The sequence below is a fragment of the Lissotriton vulgaris genome, chromosome 2_1, assembly GCF_964263255.1.
Source record: "Lissotriton vulgaris chromosome 2_1, aLisVul1.2, whole genome shotgun sequence".
NCBI classification, from domain to species: Eukaryota; Metazoa; Chordata; class Amphibia; order Caudata; family Salamandridae; genus Lissotriton; species Lissotriton vulgaris.
The window spans coordinates 92,218,764-92,236,955 of record NC_141687.1 but is presented as its reverse complement, the minus strand read 5'-3'; the positions used below and the strand labels follow the sequence as shown (position 1 = coordinate 92,236,955).

Genomic DNA, 18,192 nt, shown 5'->3' with positions numbered 1-18,192 from the left:
AGCTGAAAAACGGCGAGTGGGCCCAGACAATGTTAGACAGCGCAGCAGAAGTGACAATAGCTCGCAAGATCCTGATGAATCATCTGGAGACAGTGGACACGAATGAATACATTCAGGTAGAAACTGCAGATACCAGAGTTAGCAAACCTCATAAAATATACGAAATAACATTGCGTATAGAGGGAGATAAGACTAGGAAAGTAAGGGGTCTGTTTTGGGATAACCTTTCAAAAGGCTATGACATCCTTCTAGCTGAGAAAGACTGGCCACCAGAGTTTGTCAGGGAGTGCCCTCATGGCGAAGGAATTATTATGCCTGCCTTCTCAAATCATATTCCAATACATAGAAAATACACATATGCAAGAAAATGGGCAGTAGCTCAAGCTCCTGCATTGTATAAAAATCATGTAGGATGGGATGAGGACTCTCCTCCTCACAAAATCCAGTTAAAATGTCAACCAACTGCACAAAGGCAGTACCCAATTAAGCAAGAAGCTAAAAAACAAGTAAGGGAGATCTTAGATCAACTTGAATACCAAGGGGTGATTGAAACATGCACCTCTCAAATGAACAATCCTTTGTTTCCTGTCTCCAAACCAGACGATTCATATAGTCTAGTCTTGGACTACAGACACCTTAACTCATGTTGCAAGACATTTGCGGTACAAAATTTGCACAGTGCGGCACTAATGAATAACATCGTTCACAAAAAATACAAAACCACATTAGACATCTCTAATGTATTCTTTTGTCAAAACATTGCACCCGAAAGCAGGTTTTTAACCGCTTTCTCAATAATGGGGTCACAGAAAAATTTCTGTCGACTCCCACAGGGATTCAAGAATAGCCCAGGATTATTCTCAGCAAGGCTGACCGAGTTACTACAAATATATGATGATGAGGCATTATCTTATGTCGATGACATCTATCTCACAGATGATGACCAGGATACTCACTTGAAAAGAGTTAACACCATAATACTTGGGTTCGCAGCAGAGAGTTACAAATTCAACTTTAAAAAGTCACGAATTGGAGGAGGAGCCAAGCTAGCAACCGAGATGGCCGCATAGACGCTCGGCTCCTTGAACCCTCTCACCCCGCACATACATCCTGGCAATTATCCTGAGCCGCGACGGCATATTTAACTAGGCGAAGGAAAACTTTCACTGACCGTTTGCTCCTGGGGCTTCTACGTGCGGCAGATCCGAAGAAATGTCCCCGACTGTTTTGCAGCCCTCACGGAGCTGGGACCGGGGTGTCGAGTGAGGAGAGCAGCCGCCCGCGACTGTGACAACAGCGGCCACCGGTGGAGGTGCGGAGTCGGGCGGAGGGCGCCGGAGGTTCGATGGGCCGATGGTGACAATGCCTCGTGGAGCTGCGTGGCAAAGCAGGATCGAGGGGAGTTCATGATAATTGGCCCCCTTTCCAGCTCTGTGTCGGGCATAACTAAGGGCTTCCCCCGGAATCGGCGGGCGGCTCCAGGGGAGTGGCAGCGATTTTGTTTAGCCCTTTGGGGACTCTTCGCTGGGAAGCCTGCCTTGACTTTCTGGGTCCGCGCTGTGACTCCTGTTGCGCCCTGGTGTGAGGCCCGGTCCCGAGGTGAGGTCCAGAAGGACGAGGCCGGATCAGCTAAGATGGCGGCTGCCACCCTCTTACGCAGACCACATCTGGATGGAAAAGCTGCCATGCGGGAGAGTTTGGGGGTCTGGCGGCACGAGAAAGAGCCCACGTCCAAAGATATATTGGCTGCTCTAACGACCCTACATGCGACCCTGATCTGTAACGCCCGGGACCTGGGAAGATGGATGGCCGCCATTGTTGTCCCGCCGTTCCACACGGGCACAGTTCGATTTCAAGGAAGCTCCGACGTGTCCGCCTCTATGTCGATGAAGAGTGCTCCAGCTACGCCTAGTTTTGTGGAGACGCCGGAAGACCCGGCTCATGAGATCGCCTTGGACAGAACTGTAATACATGTGAGTGACTTGTCGGGGCACATATCTAATCAGCGGCTGGGGAAACAACGCCGATCTATGTCTTGGGCTGCCCCGGTGACGTCTCAGCGCTTGCCGTATGGTGTGACTCTCTCTCCTTGGATGGTGAGACTGTTCGGACTCGAGGATGTATTCGGTGTCGATATCGACACAGATGGATTTCCGCCATACTTATTCGGCTGGGTTTTGGTTGCTGAAGTCCCATGGAGTAATAACACGGCCCGGCCCGCCCGGATCGCTTGGTCCTAACATTAGCTATTGGACCCATTGAGGATCTTCTGGCGAGTGCCAGATCCTGAGAGACCCGCCTCTACATTATTGAAATACCCTGGTCAATAGCAGAATTCACCCTGGTAATGAATTTGTCCATAGAACCAATTAAATTAGCACTAACCCTCTTGCTACTACCTTCCTTAGCGGCCATTTACAATGAACAGAAGGCAGTAATACAGATAGGGCGGCATACAATGTGTACAGTATGAACCACAAGTTACAAAAATATAAAGGGGGTGGCCCGCCCCACCCTTGAACGATCTTGAACGGGCTTAAACGGGCCCGGGCTTCGCCCGCGCGCGTCCCGCGAGACGCGTAGTTAGGGGTTAATAAATAGGAAGTCCAATAAGGTGTGAGCGGGAAGAGGACCAGCTGCGGCTGATTGCACGCCGCAAGGCAGGCTGGTCCTCGCAGTCCCGTGAGGCAGTGAGCACAAACAGAGTTCGCCCCCGAAAAACGGCAGCCTCCCCAAGTGACCAACAAGCAGGCTCCCGGTGGCTCCTCCAATGTCCAGCAATCCGAATCCCGGCAACAGGCAAACACTACAGCTGTGTCCAATAGGAAGAATAAATAGGCGAAAAGATGCAGCTATCATTTTATAGGTATGAGACTATGAAATGTAAAAGGCACAATATGTTTTAATTTACATATATGAGCTTAATCTGTAAATTTAAAAACATGGAATTAGAGTATTGCAAAGTGATAGGCCAGCAGCAGTTTGCTGCCTGGCCTTCCAAAAAAAGCAGAAAACAACATTGGGGGCTAGCGAGAGAGCAGCACGATAGAGGCGACATGCACATGAGGGAGAGAGCAGCATGAGGGAGATAGCAGCATAAAGCACAAGAGGGCAGAGGAGAAACACAAGAAAGAAATGGAAAACTCATGCACTCTATTGGAGTGCTTAAAAGGAAAGAAAAAAGTAGTTCCCTAAAAGTTAGCATGACAGGATACAAGTCAGCCAATCAAAAGGATGGCTAAGAGGCATTGCCCCAGAGGAGAGACCAGCACAGTAGAGGAAAAGGTAAGCCAACAAATAAGAAGCAAGCAAATTAGAGTGACAGTAGAGCGAACCAAGGGTAAGTAGTTTGTCAGTACAATTGGTTGTTTGCAAGGTGTGACATAAAAACAGAGCTCCACTGGATGGGTCAGAATGACAGCGCTGGGGTGGCAGAGTGGGCTAAAGAACGGTGATGGATTAAACCCAGATCTTTTGACTGGGTGTTTGATTGGTTCAGATGCTCCGTCCATTACCAGCCCCTTTTGTACCGCTTTTGGCCGCCATGAGTGTGGTAGGGTATGCTCAGACGTGAGTCCCTTGCTCACTTTGCCACTGGATTCAAGCAAGCCGGGCTGAAGACGGCTGAAATGCCAGAAACCGGTCCTCGGTAGCTTGTTTCCGGTCCAGGGAAGGCATGGCTTGGCAGTTCGGGCTGGACTGTTCCCATGAGGCACAGAGTCAGACTGATTTGCATATAGCCATGTCGTCTGAACTGGGGTGGCAGAGTGGGCTAAAGAACGTGATGGATTAAACCCAGATCTTGTGACTGGGTGTGAATGTTTGATTGGTTCAGATGCTCCGTCCATTACCACCCCCTTTTGTACCGCTTTTGGCCGCCATAAGTGTGGCAGGGTATGCTCAGATGTGAGTCCCTTGCTCACTTTGCCACTGGATTCAAGCAAGTCGGGATGAAGACGGCTGGAATGCCAGAAACCGGTCCTCGGAAGCTTGTTTCCGGTCCAGGGAAGACATGGCTTGGCAGTTCGGGCTGGACTGTTCCCATGAGCACAGGGTCAGACTGATTTGCATATAGCCATGTCTGAACTGGGCTGGCAGAGTGGGCTAAAGAACGGTGATGGATTAAACCCTGATCTTTTGACTGGGTGTGAGTGTTTGATTGGTTCAGATGCTCCGTCCATTACCACCCCCTTTTGTAGCGCTGGTGCAGGGGCATTACAGTCTCCCTATGGTGATGAATGGGATGGAGAGAATTGTTGCATGTCTTATAGGCTTTTGGGTGGTTAGGGAAAATCCCGTTTTATGTCTGGCTCTTCTTAATATGTGCCTGAGGTTGCCGGTCAGTCTACCTATGAGAGATTATATTTTATTGTGTGTGCAATATATACGTTGACAAGGAAGGCAGTACATTAGCTGTATTTCTTTTTGCTCTCGATTGTACCATTTATTTACTGCATATTACCAACATTCCGCTGAGTTTATTTCAGCAAGTAAGCGTGGTGTCAGTAAAGGTTGTTTTCTTTATTGTTTAAGACTATGATATGTTACATCTTTGAGACCATGTCACGTAGAACACATTGCAGTAGAAGTAGCATCCTATTTAAATACAGTCTGTCAGCTTACAGAAATGCATCTTCTCAGACCATTCATCCCTTAAACAATACACTCTGGCTTCTTTGATCTAATACCTAAACCCAAACAGAAACAAGCATTTGCAATGCAATAGGTCTCGCATTAGGAAAGTGTGAGCTATTTGTATTGTAAATGACAATTTTTTTTAAATGTGTTGGCTTTGAAAATATATAAATTAATAGCATTTTTATTTACAAAGCCAATAGCTTACACTTTCCTAATGCGAGTCCTTTTGGCTATGGCAATTGGTGTTGGTAGCAAGCAAGGGCAGTGCTGTTGTGGTGCTGAGTGATGCTGTTGTGGTGCTGAGTGATGTGGTTGGGCTGAGTGATGTGGTGATGTCCCAGAGTGATGTGGTGGTGTCCCAGAGTGATGTGGTGGTGTCCCAGAGTGATGTGGTGGTGTCCGAGAGTGATGTGGTGATGACTGTGAGTGATGTGGTGATGTCTGTCAGTGATGTGGTGATGTCTGTGAGTGATGTGGTGGTGTCTGTGAGTGATGATGTGGTGGTGTCCCAGAGTGATGTGGTGGTGTCCCAGAGTGATGTGGTGGTGTCCCAGAGTGATGTGGTGGTGTCCGAGAGTGATGTGGTGGTGTCCCAGAGTGATGTGGTGGTGTCCGAGAGTGATGTGGTGGTGTCCGAGAGTGATGTGGTGGTGTCCCAGAGTGATGTGGTGGTGTCCCAGAGTGATGTGGTGGTGTCCCAGAGTGATGTGGTGGTGTCCGAGAGTGATGTGGTGGTGTCCCAGAGTGATGTGGTGGTGTCCCAGAGTGATGTGGTGGTGTCCCAGAGTGATGTGGTGGTGTCCCAGAGTGATGTGGTGGTGTCCCAGAGTGATGTGGTGGTGTCCCAGAGTGATGTGGTGGTGTCCCAGAGTGATGTGGTGGTGTCCCAGAGTGATGTGGTGGTGTCCCAGAGTGATGTGGTGGTGTCCCAGAGTGATGTGGTGGTGTCCCAGAGTGATGTGGTGGTGTCCCAGAGTGATGTGGTGGTGTCCCAGAGTGATGTGGTGGTGTCCCAGAGTGATGTGGTGGTGTCCCAGAGTGATGTGGTGGTGTCCCAGAGTGATGTGGTGGTGTCCCAGAGTGATGTGGTGGTGTCCCAGAATGATGTGGTGGTGTCCCAGAGTGATGTGGTGGTGTCCCAGAGTGATGTGGTGGTGTCCCAGAGTGATGTGGTGGTGTCCCAGAGTGATGTGGTGGTGTCCCAGAGTGATGTGGTGGTGTCCCAGAGTGATGTGGTGGTGTCCCAGAGTGATGTGGTGGTGTCCCAGAGTGATGTGGTGGTGTCCCAGAGTGATGTGGTGGTGTCCCAGAGTGATGTGGTGGTGTCCCAGAATGATGTGGTGGTGTCCCAGAATGATGTGGTGGTGTCCCAGAATGATGTGGTGGTGTCCCAGAATGATGTGGTGGTGTCCCAGAATGATGTGGTGGTGTCCCAGAATGATGTGGTGGTGTCCCAGAATGATGTGGTAGTGTCCTAGAGTGATGTGGTGGTGTCCCAGAATGATGTGGTAGTGTCCTAGAGTGATATGGTGGTGTTGTGAGATGTGCAGCAGTGTGAGGCGTGCAGCAGTGTGAGGAGTGCAGTAGTGTGCAGCATGCAGCAGTGTGAGTAATACAGCAGTGTGCAGCATGCAGCAGTGTGCGGTCTGCAGTAGTGAGTCGTGCAGTAGTGTGCAGCATGCAGCAGTGTGCGGCATGCAGCAGTGTGCGGCGTGCAGCAGTGTGCGGCGTGCAGCAGTGTGCGGCGTGCAGCAGTGTGCGGCGTGCAGCAGTGTGCGGCGTGCAGCAGTGTGAGGCGTGCAGCAGTGCGAGGCGTGCAGCAGTGTGAGGCGTGCAGCAGTGTGAGTCGTGCAGTAGTGTGCAGCATGCAGCAGTGTGAGTAATACAGCAGTGTGCAGCATGCAGCAGTGTGCGGCGTGCAGCGGTGTGCGGCGTGCAGCAGTGTGCGGCGTGCAGCAGTGTGCGGCGTGCAGCAGTGTGAGGCGTGAGGAGAGGGTGTGAGGGTGAGAGGGTGTGTGATGGTGGGTGAGGGTGAGAGGATGTATGAGGGTAAGTGAGGGTGTGAGGGTGAGGGGGTGTGAAGGTGAGGGGGTGTGAAGGTGAGGGGGTGTGAAGGTGAGGGGGTGTGAGGGTGAGGGGTTGTGAGGGTGAGAGGATGTGCGAGTGTGAGAGGATGTGCGAGTGTGAGAGGATGTGCGAGTGTGAGAGGATGTGCGAGTGTGAGAGGATGTGCGAGTGTGAGAGGATGTGCGAGTGTGAGAGGATGTGCGAGTGTGAGAGGATGTGCGAGTGTGAGAGGATGTGCGAGTGTGAGAAGATGTGCGAGTGTGAGAGGGTGTGCGAGTGTGAGAGGGTGTGCGGGTGTGAGAGGGTGTGCGGGTGTGAGAGGGTGTGCGAGTGTGAGAGGGTGTGCGAGTGTGAGAGGGTGTGCGAGTGTGAGAGGGTGTGAGAGGGTGTGCGAGTGTGAGAGGGTGTGCGAGTGTGAGAGGGTGTGCGAGTGTGAGAGGGTGTGCGAGTGTGAGAGGGTGTGCGAGTGTGAGAGGGTGTGCGAGTGTGAGAGGGTGTGCGAGTGTGAGAGGGTGTGCGAGTGTGAGAGGGTGTGCGAGGGTGAGAGGGTGTGCGAGGGTGAGAGGGTGTGCGAGGGTGAGAGGGTGTGCGAGGGTGAGAGGGTGTGTGAGGGTGAGAGGGTGTGTGAGGGTGAGAGGGTGTGTGAGGGTGAGAGGGTGTGTGAGGGTGAGAGGGGGAGTGAGGGTGTGGGTGAGGGGGTGTGAGAGTGAGGGGGTATGAGAGTGAGGGGGTGTGAGAGTGAGGGGGCGTGAGAGTGAGGGGGCATGAGAGTGAGGGGATGTGTGAGGGTGAGGGGATGTGTGAGGGTGAGGGGATGTGTGAGGGTGAGGGGATGTGTGAGGGTGAGGGTGTGTGGGTTCTGAGGGTGTGTGGCGGTGTGAGGGAGAGGGTGAGAGGTGTGATGTTGAGGGGGTGTGAGAGTGAGGGGGGTGTGAGTGAGGGGGGTGTGAGGGTGAGGGGGGGTGTGCGTTCTGAGGGTGTGTGGCGGGGTGAGGGGTGTGAGGGTGGGTGGGAGTGTGTGTGAGGGTGAGAGGGTTGGTGAGAGGGTGAGGTGGTGTGTGAGGGTGAGGGGGTGTGTGAGGGTGAGGGGGTGTGTGATGGTGAGGGGGTGAGGGTGAGTGAGGGGGTGAGGGTGAGCTAGGGTGAGAGTGTTGTGAGGGTGAGAGGGTGTGAGTGAGTGAGGGTGAGAGGGTTGTACGGGTGAGGGGGGTGGGTGAGGGTGGGTGGGGGAGGGTGGGGGAGGGTGTGTGAGGGTGAGTGAGGGTGTGTGAGGGTGAGGATCCGAAGTAAATGGTTGCATGGCAGACATCATTGTAGCTAGCAAGTCGATCTTGACATTTGTATACTCTCTACTCCGACCAAGGCTGGAATTAGTCACTAGTTACAGACCTGAAGACTGGATGTGCTCTCTCTGAACACACTGCAGCGGCAGAGCTGTGAACATCGCCCCGATCAGATCTGCACACAATTTGTCATAGATAGACAATAAGCACATTGCATGGAGAGCAAATGTTCCTTCTGCTGGACTACGAAGCAGTCTGTAAGACATAGACACACACTACATGCTCTACTGCACAACCTCATGAACACACTACAAAGTCCGCAAGAGCTAAAGATAGAGCTAGGCAAACCCAAAGCGCAGAATACATATATCTACGTAAATCTAAGATGAAGCAAAATTAAACACAAGGCTCACGGTGCCCTCAAGCCACAGTCTAGCACACCATGACTGGGAATCCATCTCAGACGAAGCCAAAATGAGCGAGTGGCCAACAGACCATGTAAATCCCAGTGGGGTACACGTGTTACTATGGTAATCCCTGAACTAAAGCCACAATAAACATGTGATAAATGGAGACTATAAACAACAAGCTTTCGGCATTGCTGTGGGTTATTCCTTACGGAATGGAATAGGGGCGAGCCCTAAAAAGGGAAAAAGGATGGATGGATGAGCTGGTGAAAGAATGGGTTGATAAAAGTATATATGGATGAGTAGGTGCATGAAATCATGGATACATTTGTGAGGATGGGTGTATGAGTGGGTGAAAAGATGGATGGATGGATGAATGGGTGAAAGGATGAACACTGAGTGGGTGAAAGATGGATGGGTGGCTAGAAGGATGCATTTGTGGATGGGTGAAAGATGGATGGTTGGGTGGATAGAATAATGAATGAGTGAGAGGATGATTAAATAAGTGGGTGAAAGGATGGATAAATGGATGAGAGGATGGTGATATGATTGGGTAAGAGGGTGGTTAGATGTGTGGGTGAGAGATGCTTTGCCCTGGATGGCCTGTGCGCACTGTTGGTTTGTCGCAGGAAAGTGGTATTCTGTAATCAGACATTCCAGCGATAAGGAAGCCCGACTCTCGCTGAGAGATGCGTTTCACACATTTTCTTTAAAAACAGTTAAAACGCAGAGGAACAGAAATGGTGACAGGAATAATTTGCTTTCAGTTTGACTGCAACTTGATATGAAGGCAGGAGGCAATGAATGCTCGGGTTCCGCATCAATGCTAAAACTCTGGCCCGGCTTCTGGTGGGGAAGGCAGGAAAGTGGCACGCGCTACGTGGGGAAAAGGCTAAGCACGAGGCGGAATCTTATTATTTCCCGAGCGGAGCGGTGTTTACGGCATTACTCTGGGCTTGACCTAGAGGCCGGCTCCCTCAGTCGCTCTCTCCGGAGCCGAGAACTCCTTCGGCCCGGTGTACAGGAGGGGAAGCGTTCGGCTCTCGTTACCACGTACACAACATGGAGCGATGGTCCCCTTAATGAGGAGCGCCTTGCGAGGCCCGCCGGCCTAATTAGGGGAAGGAGCCCTCCACAAACAGCCGGCCACGCTGCACTGCACGCCCCCCTCCTCCCTGGGGCTGTCACCTGAGCAGATGAGAGGGGGCGCGCGGGGATGGGATTACAGCTGCCACCGGTGTAATTCCCACTGGCACACGGCGGCTTCGTGAGCCTATCAGTCTGCGCACCATCTCCCGTCTCTTAGCACCCCGAAGCCGAAGGGATTGAGCGCTGCACGGCGAAGACATAAACGAATAATGCACAAGCCCTCGCGCACAAACATACATGCAAAGGCAGTACTACACACTTGCAAAGACACTCCTGCACAACACACATGGGCATACACATATAAAACCCAGACCCCTACTTACAGAAACACAGACTTGCTGCATGCAGACACAAATACAACATACACACAAAATACTCATACACCGATTTAAATGCCTAATGCATACAACACACAAATGCTCATGGTGCGCATGAGAACAACATTGAAATGCACGCGCATGTAAGGATAAAACATAAACGATCAAACAAAATGCAAACATACACGCGACATCACACATACAAACCAGACATGTGCTAGCACAGATGTGCTCCATGCTCTCATTAGCACAAAACATGCAAACACACAAAGTACATATGCATGCAGAGACGCATGCAAACACTCGTGCTTTAATGATACACGCACCGGCAATCAGACAAACGGAAGTACACACATCAACGCAAATACATTCGTATAGAAAGAAGCATGCATTCATCCCTAGGCACGCACACTTGCATTTAAACACATCAGCATTCACCTAGGCCCACACACACACACACAACACAGGGACTCGCTCTTAAAACCCGTGGATACACAATACACCGCTTCTCTATAAGTCCCCTCTGCGCGCCCTAAACGCGAAGAGTCTGTGAAAATCATCTGTTCTGCCTGAGCGCTGACCCCAGTCACTCGGCTGTGTCCTAACGCGGTTAATCCTCGAGCCCATCTCCTCATTAGCAGGGCTCCAGTGACAAGCGGGGGGAGGAGCCCATCCCTTCAGCCCCTTCCCCCTATCTCCTTCCTGCCCGCCAGCCCGTGAGGACAGCGGCGAGAACTCAGCTGCAACAAATCACCAGGAAATCCGTGGCGCGCGAGGGCCGGACGTGACGGAGGAGCTGAGCTCCAAGGCCTGGGACTCTGCGGAATGTCAATGGTGTGTCTGAGAGATCGGGAATGCAAGCAGGAGCTGGGTGCATGTGGCGGGGAGGAGTTGTGTAATGGGCAAGGAGCCAGTGGGAGTCTGTGTTTGGACGGACTTCCAGGAAATCCCTGCTGTTTAATCCCCCGGTGCCTACCGAAAATTAATGTGTCCGTGTGTAATGCCGCCACCACCGCGGAACAAGAGGAGCCTGGGAAACCCGGTGAGTGGGGGGGGGAGGGGTGTTGTGTGCGCGCGCGTAAGTCCGTGTGTGTGTGTGTGTGTGTGCCTGTGTGTGCATGCATGCGTGCGTGTGTCTGTGTGTGTGCATGCGTGTGTGTGTGCGCACGCTTGAGTGTGGCTGTGTGTGTACGCGCACGATGGCCGGAAGCTGACTTGCGGTGAATGTTGAGAACAGGAGATGTGCACGGCGCCGGGCTGGGCGTGCGCGCCCACGAGGTGAAATCGCCGATGGAAAGCGCGTGCACATCCTCTGTCTCACAATCATCGGAACACGCCAACAAAAGATGTCTTCGCAGACAGCATGCTTCGCAACTTTTTAGGTCTGCTCGACCTAAAAACTTAGTAGGAAATTTGTACTCCTGGGGTTGGTTCTTGCAAAACGCATATTGGCAATTTCATGGCTCAGCCCGACCTCTCTGCGCTATTTAATTGGTTGAGAGATTTGAAAGAAAGGGCGACGGCTGAATTAACCCGTATGAAGAAAGTTAGAAAGGATGAAAAACTCGAAGATAATGCTCAGGCGTGGTCTGCGATGATTGCAGACCTAAGATCTGCAAGGGGAGGAGGGGAAAGCGGGAGACAATACACAACATTCCCCGGGCACCGGAGAATAAGATAGATGTAACGTAGTGTATTCCGCTGAAGAACATTGAGCTGAAAAGAAGGACCAGATGGTCTCGGGACACAAAGGGGTTGGGTGGGGGGAGACGGGAGTTGCGTTTTGGTTTGAGAGGCATAACTGATATAACTGTGTTAAAGTGTGAATTGGATCCGGATAGATTGCAATATTGCTACTTATATAGGTAATATTTGAAACATTATGTTGGAGTAATTTCTAAAATGGCAATAAAGATTGTTTAAAAAAATACATCTTCTCAGACCGAAATTCCGATAAGTATCATTGCTTTCTCTGGCTTGCACTTTAGCAGATCATAATAAATACGTTGTGTATGTAAGCCTGAGAGCACTGGGGTCAGATGGCATATGAACATTCCTTCAGGACTAAATGCCAGTCGTAAAAGATTATTCTACATTGTATTTGTTATTAAAACAGTCACAGCCTAGAGTTCTTTCCTCATTGGGTGTAGTTTGTCATTTTACCATTTCGGCGCCATGCAATACACCGTCTTGTAGTATTGAGTATTTGGCATTTTGTGGCTCGCTTAGTGGGATGGAACTTAGTTTGATTTGATCCGCATGAGTCTCAGATTTGTGCACGAGGTGTGTGCAGAAACTAAATGCAATCCTCAAAAAGAGAGACGTCAGCCTGCCCTTTACTTGCAGTTGTGTAAACAATGTGAAGCAGATGCATATAAAGCATGTCTTTCTCTGATAGGTACCTCATGTTCATGAAGCTAGCTGCCTTGCAGCTGATGCAGCAGAAGACCACCATACGGGATAACGCTAATTCTTTGCAGAATGGAATCTCCCTCACAGCAGAAGGATCGCAGGATGAAAAACCAAAAGATGCAGAACCTGAAGATGGTAAGGTCGAGGAAAGTGTGGCACATCTTGCTCAGGTTAAGGAGCTGGCTGACAACCTGGCATCCCAAGATGGAACAGGTATTCCACCAGCATGATACCAGCAGTTCATGTTTGGCTTGCAGCTTGGGTGCTAGCTTAATATGAATGGCTGAATATTAATCACTGGTGTAAATCACTATAATTGCTCTAACATTATTTAATCTGATATCTCCGTTTACTATTGATTTAAAAATCATAATTACAAACTTACTCTATAATTCTGTACATTCTGTTATCTTTTAACGCGCCATCTCAAGTACACCTTAGCTTTGTCTTAAAATTGATTTCCTGTAAAATGCATGGATTCTGCTTTTCTTGTTTAATTTAAGGACTTTGCAGACCTTATTTTGGGGTTACAAGAATTTTATATGGATACACTCTACTCCATGATGGGGTTGGCTGTGAAGCCGGTTACACTTCACTCTTGAAACCTGGCTGCATAGCACACCTACTTCTCCAAACGTTCAAGTCTCCCAGTCAAACTCTCCATACTGTGGCGGGTGGACCCTTGATGCATAGCTTTTGTGTGGCCTCTTGAAAATAATCAATTCCTTGTGTGTGGGTTCTTCTTAGTTGAGAACTTACCCCTGCCTTGTCCTCTCACTCCAATTGCCTGCATTGTGTTTACTTTGAGTGCATGGCCATTCTGCACCACCACTTCATGTCTCTTGTGTGCCTGCCTTTCAGTATATATTATTAACATCCTGAAGAAATGTGTTTTATAGTGCCTACCTCCGCTGCAGTTCTGGGATTTTCATGTGTAGAATAGTACGGTAAGTGAGCTCCTTCAAGATAGGAGTTATTCTCCAGGACTTCGACCTCTCCCTGAAGCTTGTACATTGAGATCTCCCACGGTGACCCTTAACTCCCACTCTAGGTTTAGCCCATGGTAGGATTCTCTTATAATAAAGCATGGTATCGTTACTAGAGCTTTTCCTGAACTTGTGTTATACCACAGCTTACTGCCTTGAACTTGAAATTCCCTTAGTGGACGTTGCACCCATTTAGCTGACTATCAATGGAGGCATGGTTGAAGCTGTTGATTTTCTTCAAAGAAGTTTCGAACCATGAGATGTAGAATGACGACTCCTTTAGTCGCCAATGCGCCTGGGCACCGACTCCACCCTTAGAGATCTTTTCCTCCATTGAGTTTTGGCATGGTAAGTGACTGCTCTGATAACGACGCTGTTGCTCGTGATGACTTTGGGCCTTGCTTCGACTCGACCGTTCCACCGTTCCAGCGGAAGAGTACAACATCCTTCGCTCAGATTTGCGTGTTCAGCTCCATAGACAACACTCAATCTGGTCTAAATTTATTTGCCAAGGTCTCTACCTTGGTGAATGTAGGCACATGAAGTGGGCTCCGTTTCGATTCTGCCCACATTGCAATGCTAAATACCTGTTACCCTATCAGCACGAAGTTTGTAACCTATTCCTTTCTCCAGAACACCAGGAATCGAACTGCAACTTCTGCTTGGCCTTCTGATGCATGGAGCGACTCATATACTGGAGAGAGAGTCCTGGGCGCATTCGAGAATGCAGTGTGCATCCCTGTCGGACACTCCAGACCTCTTCAGGGAAGAGGATTGCCTTGAAGTTGAGAGAGCTACAGAGTCTCTCGGAGGCACCAGTCAAAGAGCACACACCCAGCCCCAAATGGTGTGGTCAAAGCCCTCTCTCGGAGAGCACAACCCTTCGGAGTCAAACTAAGAATGATCTGAGGTCTGTGAGTGTTAAGCCGGGCATAAGGAAAAACACACCATCGCAATAGGCCATGTGGTAGGAAAGAGCTCTGCTCCAAGGAGAGTTAGTCATCCAGCCCTGAACCAGGTTTGAAAAAAAGCTGGATGCCCACTTTCAACCTTGGGGCCCCATTCAGAACTGAGATTAGGTTTCGGAACATCACACTATCCATGTACCTGTCTGACCTCACCCTGCATAAAGTGCCCCAAACATTTCGCTTCGGAGCTGTAAACATCGGGTCAGAAAGGTCAGAGCGGAAGTAGAGTCTGAAAATTCCTTCATCACCCTGCTGGAGTACCTCGGAGACTCCCTTTTTCAAAATACTAGAGGAGGACCTCAATGCCCATCAAAAAAGTCTATTTAATCACAAACACTGACAGAATCTCAGCAAGGCCTTCAAAGCAAAAGCCAGTTTTCACGACTCTTCACAATCCAATGAAAAGAAAGCTGACTTTTTAGGACAAACGCTAATATGAAGCTCCTCAGCACCCAGGGCACAAGAAGTGCAAGGAGCAGATAACACCACCTCAGCCCCTGCCTACCACACCAAAACCAGCAACACACACTTCACCCTCACCACACCATCTATTTCACCAAACCCTCACACACCACCTTCTCCCCTACCTAAGCCAGACCCACCACTGCCCCTCCTCCTCCAGAATCTCTAGAGGAACCTGTTCACTCCTTATCACACCCAGGCAGCGCATGTGTGGAAGGGGACCCATAGGGTCAACCCACAGAAGTAGGAGATGAGCCATGAGAAGACCATCATTTCTTTGTGGGTGGGGGATTTCCAATATCACTGAGCCAACATGAGGCATTCCAGTAGACCATTTTACTTTTAGTGGTGACAATCTTAGTTTTATCCGCATTAAGTTTGAGATGATTGCTTTTCATCCAATCATGGATAAAGTGCATAGTGTTTTGGAATTTTTATTTAGACAGTGGGTAGTCGTCTAACCTAAAAAGTAACTGAAGCTCATCTGCATAGTTGTAGAAAGTACAATTCATGTTTTCTGATAGATACATCTGCCGTGTGGATTCCTCACCTTGTGAATATCCCCCTTGCGCCAGCAACATTCGGAAATTCTTTTTCGTAGCCTCGCGCCGACGTGGATAGGACGTCACAGAGACACGGCTCCGCTCGCGACTCCGCTCGCGACTCCGCTGACGTCACCGACGCCTATAATAGGCCCACGCCGGCGTGATGACATCAGTTCCCTTTTTTCCGCGTCGTCGACGCTAACGGTTATCGGGAATCTCTGTAGCCTACTGGTACATGGTTGCCATTTTGTTGGTTAATTCTGCTTCTCTGTATCCTGTTTCTTCGAAAATGTCTTCTAAGAAGACCGGCTTCAAGCCCTGCAGGGAGTGCGGTAAAATGATGTCCATTACCGACCCCCATGAAGACTGCATCTGGTGCTTAAGTTCCGACCATGATGTGGAGGATTGTTCTTCATGTCGGAAGATGAATCCGAAGGCCCTGAGGGAGAGAGAAGCCAAACTTCTGGTTGCGAAGGTGAAAGCTGGAAAGGAGAAGTCGTCGAGGTCTCGTTCTCGAAGGGCGAGGTCGAAGTCCAGGGCGAGGTCGAGGTCTGCTTCTCGAGAGAGGTAGTCTTCGAAGTCGGCGTCGGATCATGTTTCGAAGTCGAAGAAGAAGCACAAGAAGAGGAGGCATGAGTCCCGACGTCGCTCTGGTAAGGAGTCGGGGTCGAGATCGAGGTCACCGAAGAAGGTACGTTCGAAGGTGGTTACCCTCGAAGTCTCCGAGCATGAAGGTGAGGCCTCGCCTTCTGGGTCTCGTGGGCGGTCTCCATCTCCGGCTCCGAATGCTTCACCGATCCCGAATCCGTCTCCGGCGCCGTCCCCGGCCCGAGAAGAGGAAGAGGCCTGGGAGGATGTGGATTCTGCGCCTGTGGATGAGCCGAATTCGAACCCTCCTCAGGACCGGCCTGATGGTTTTCAGCCGCCCTTTCCTGCTCCAGGCCAGGACCCTTCAGCATTTCTTAACGCAATGTATGGTGTCTTCTCAAGGGCGTGGTACCCCTCTGGTGCACCTTCGGGTCCCATGGGTCCTTTGGCTTTCAGCCTGGGAGTTCCTCACTCCTATCCTCCGGCTCCGTTTATGCCTTACATGCCGGCTCCGACGCCGCATTGGCAATTCCCGGCTTTGCCGAAGTCGTCGACGCCGATTCCGGCGTCGCCTGCTCCTGTTTATCCTCGAGGGCATTCTTCTGTGCCGTCGGATTCGATACCGGCGCCGGCCCCGAATCCGTCGAAGCCGCTGGAGGATCCGGCTGCGAGGCGTGTAAAGGAGAGATCCAGAAGAGAAGCACAACGCCTTCTGGAGGAGCAGAGTTATATGGGCTCTCAGTCTGACGTTGAAGAAGGTGAACTAGAGGAGAGCTGTTTTGAAGAATTAGCGGATTCTGGGACCCTTGATTTCTCTCCAGAGTGGGAGTTGCCCTCAGGCTCAGGTCTCTTTGGGAAAAAGGCGGATACTGCTCTTGAGCGGTTCAAGGATTGTAGGGCAACAGCGAAGTCCTTGGGCCTCCAGATCAGGGGCACTTCTTCCGGCAGAAGCTTCAGGGACTTCGGTCGCTCCTTTCGGAATTTCCGGCAAGGCCAACAGCAGCAGCAGCAGCAAAATTCTATGTGCAGATCGTACAGGGGAAAACAAAGAGCGCGTCCTCGTGGACGTCAGCCTTCCTCTTCCTCCACCTCTTCCAACCCCCCTGCCTCAGAAAAGCAGCCCTAGATCCGCTATTCAGGATCATGTGGGTCCGGTTGGGGGTCGGCTTACCCATTTTCTACAGGATTGGGAATCGGTTACGTCAGATCTTTGGGTTCTCAATCTTGTAGAAAATGGGTATGCCCTTCCCTTTCGGGAATTCCCCCCTGTTTACCCTCCTTGTCAAGGTTTTTGCACCCGGGAACATCTGTCTCTTCTGCAGGAGGAGGTTCTAACTCTGTTACGAAAGGATGCGATAGAGGTGGTCCCAGAGCAGGAAAGGGGTCAGGGATGCTACTCCCGGTATTTCCTGATCCCCAAGAAGGATGGCAGGCTTCGTCCTATCCTGGACCTCAGGATCTTGAATCTCTATCTGAAGCAGGAGAAATTCAAGATGCTCACCCTTGTTCAGGTTCTTCAAGCGTTGATGGAAGGAGACTGGATGGTGTCGCTCGACTTGCAGGATGCGTATTTCCACATCCCAATCCTGAAGTCGCACAGGAAGTATCTCCGTTTCACGGTTGGGTCGCAGCATTACCAGTTTGCGGTCCTTCCGTTTGGTCTTACTACTGCGCCTCGAGTCTTCACCAAGGTGATGGCGGTGGTGGCAGCTCATCTCAGGAGATCGGGGATACCTGTGTTTCCGTATCTAGACGACTGGCTGATCAAAGCGGAGTCGTCGGAGAAGGTGCTCCATCATCTGCAGGAGACAACTCAGTTGTTGTTCAGGTTGGGTTTTTCGATAAATGTACCCAAGTCTCACCTGGTGCCCTCCCAGCGCAACCTGTTCATAGGTGCCGTACTGGACACTACTGTTTGTCGTGCATTCCCTCCTCCTCAAAGGATTCGCGACATACAGGAAATGATTCCTTTGTTTTACCCTGGAGCGGTCGTTCCAGTCCTGAAGGTCCTTCGCCTGCTCGGTCTGATGGCTTCTTGCATTCTCCTGGTCAACCATGCACGCTGGCACATGAGGGCACTCCAGTGGTGTCTCCGCAGGCAGTGGTATCAGCACAACGGAGATCTCGGGGAGTCGGTGAAGATCTCCGGAGAAACTGCAGCGGATCTGTCTTGGTGGAGCGTGGAAGGCAACCTGTCGCAAGGGAAGCCTTTCCATCTACCTCCATCGGTGGCCACGGTGATTACGGATGCATCCACTCTAGGGTGGGGTGCTCATCTGGGGGATCTGGAGGTCAAGGGTCTTTGGTCTCCAGAGGAAAGGTTGCTTCACATCAACCTTCTAGAGTTGCGGGCGATACGTTTGGCGCTCA

The 18,192-nt window shown here is 50.7% G+C and overlaps 1 protein-coding gene across 6 annotated transcripts in view; it reads left to right on the top strand.

Moving 5' to 3' along the window:
* CLUH (CLUH binding protein of NUMT mRNA) overlaps positions 1–18,192 on the top strand; it is a 440,989-nt gene that overhangs the window by 255,630 nt on the left and 167,167 nt on the right. For 4 of the 6 annotated variants that reach the window (XM_086954524.1, XM_086954527.1, XM_086954525.1 and 1 more), the window contains exon 11: positions 12,260–12,486. In XM_086954524.1, the coding sequence (XP_086810650.1) occupies positions 12,260–12,486 (227 nt within the window). The remainder of the gene's footprint in view (positions 1–12,259; positions 12,487–18,192) is intronic. The other 2 variants (XM_086954526.1, XM_086954523.1) reach the window with 1 other exon arrangement.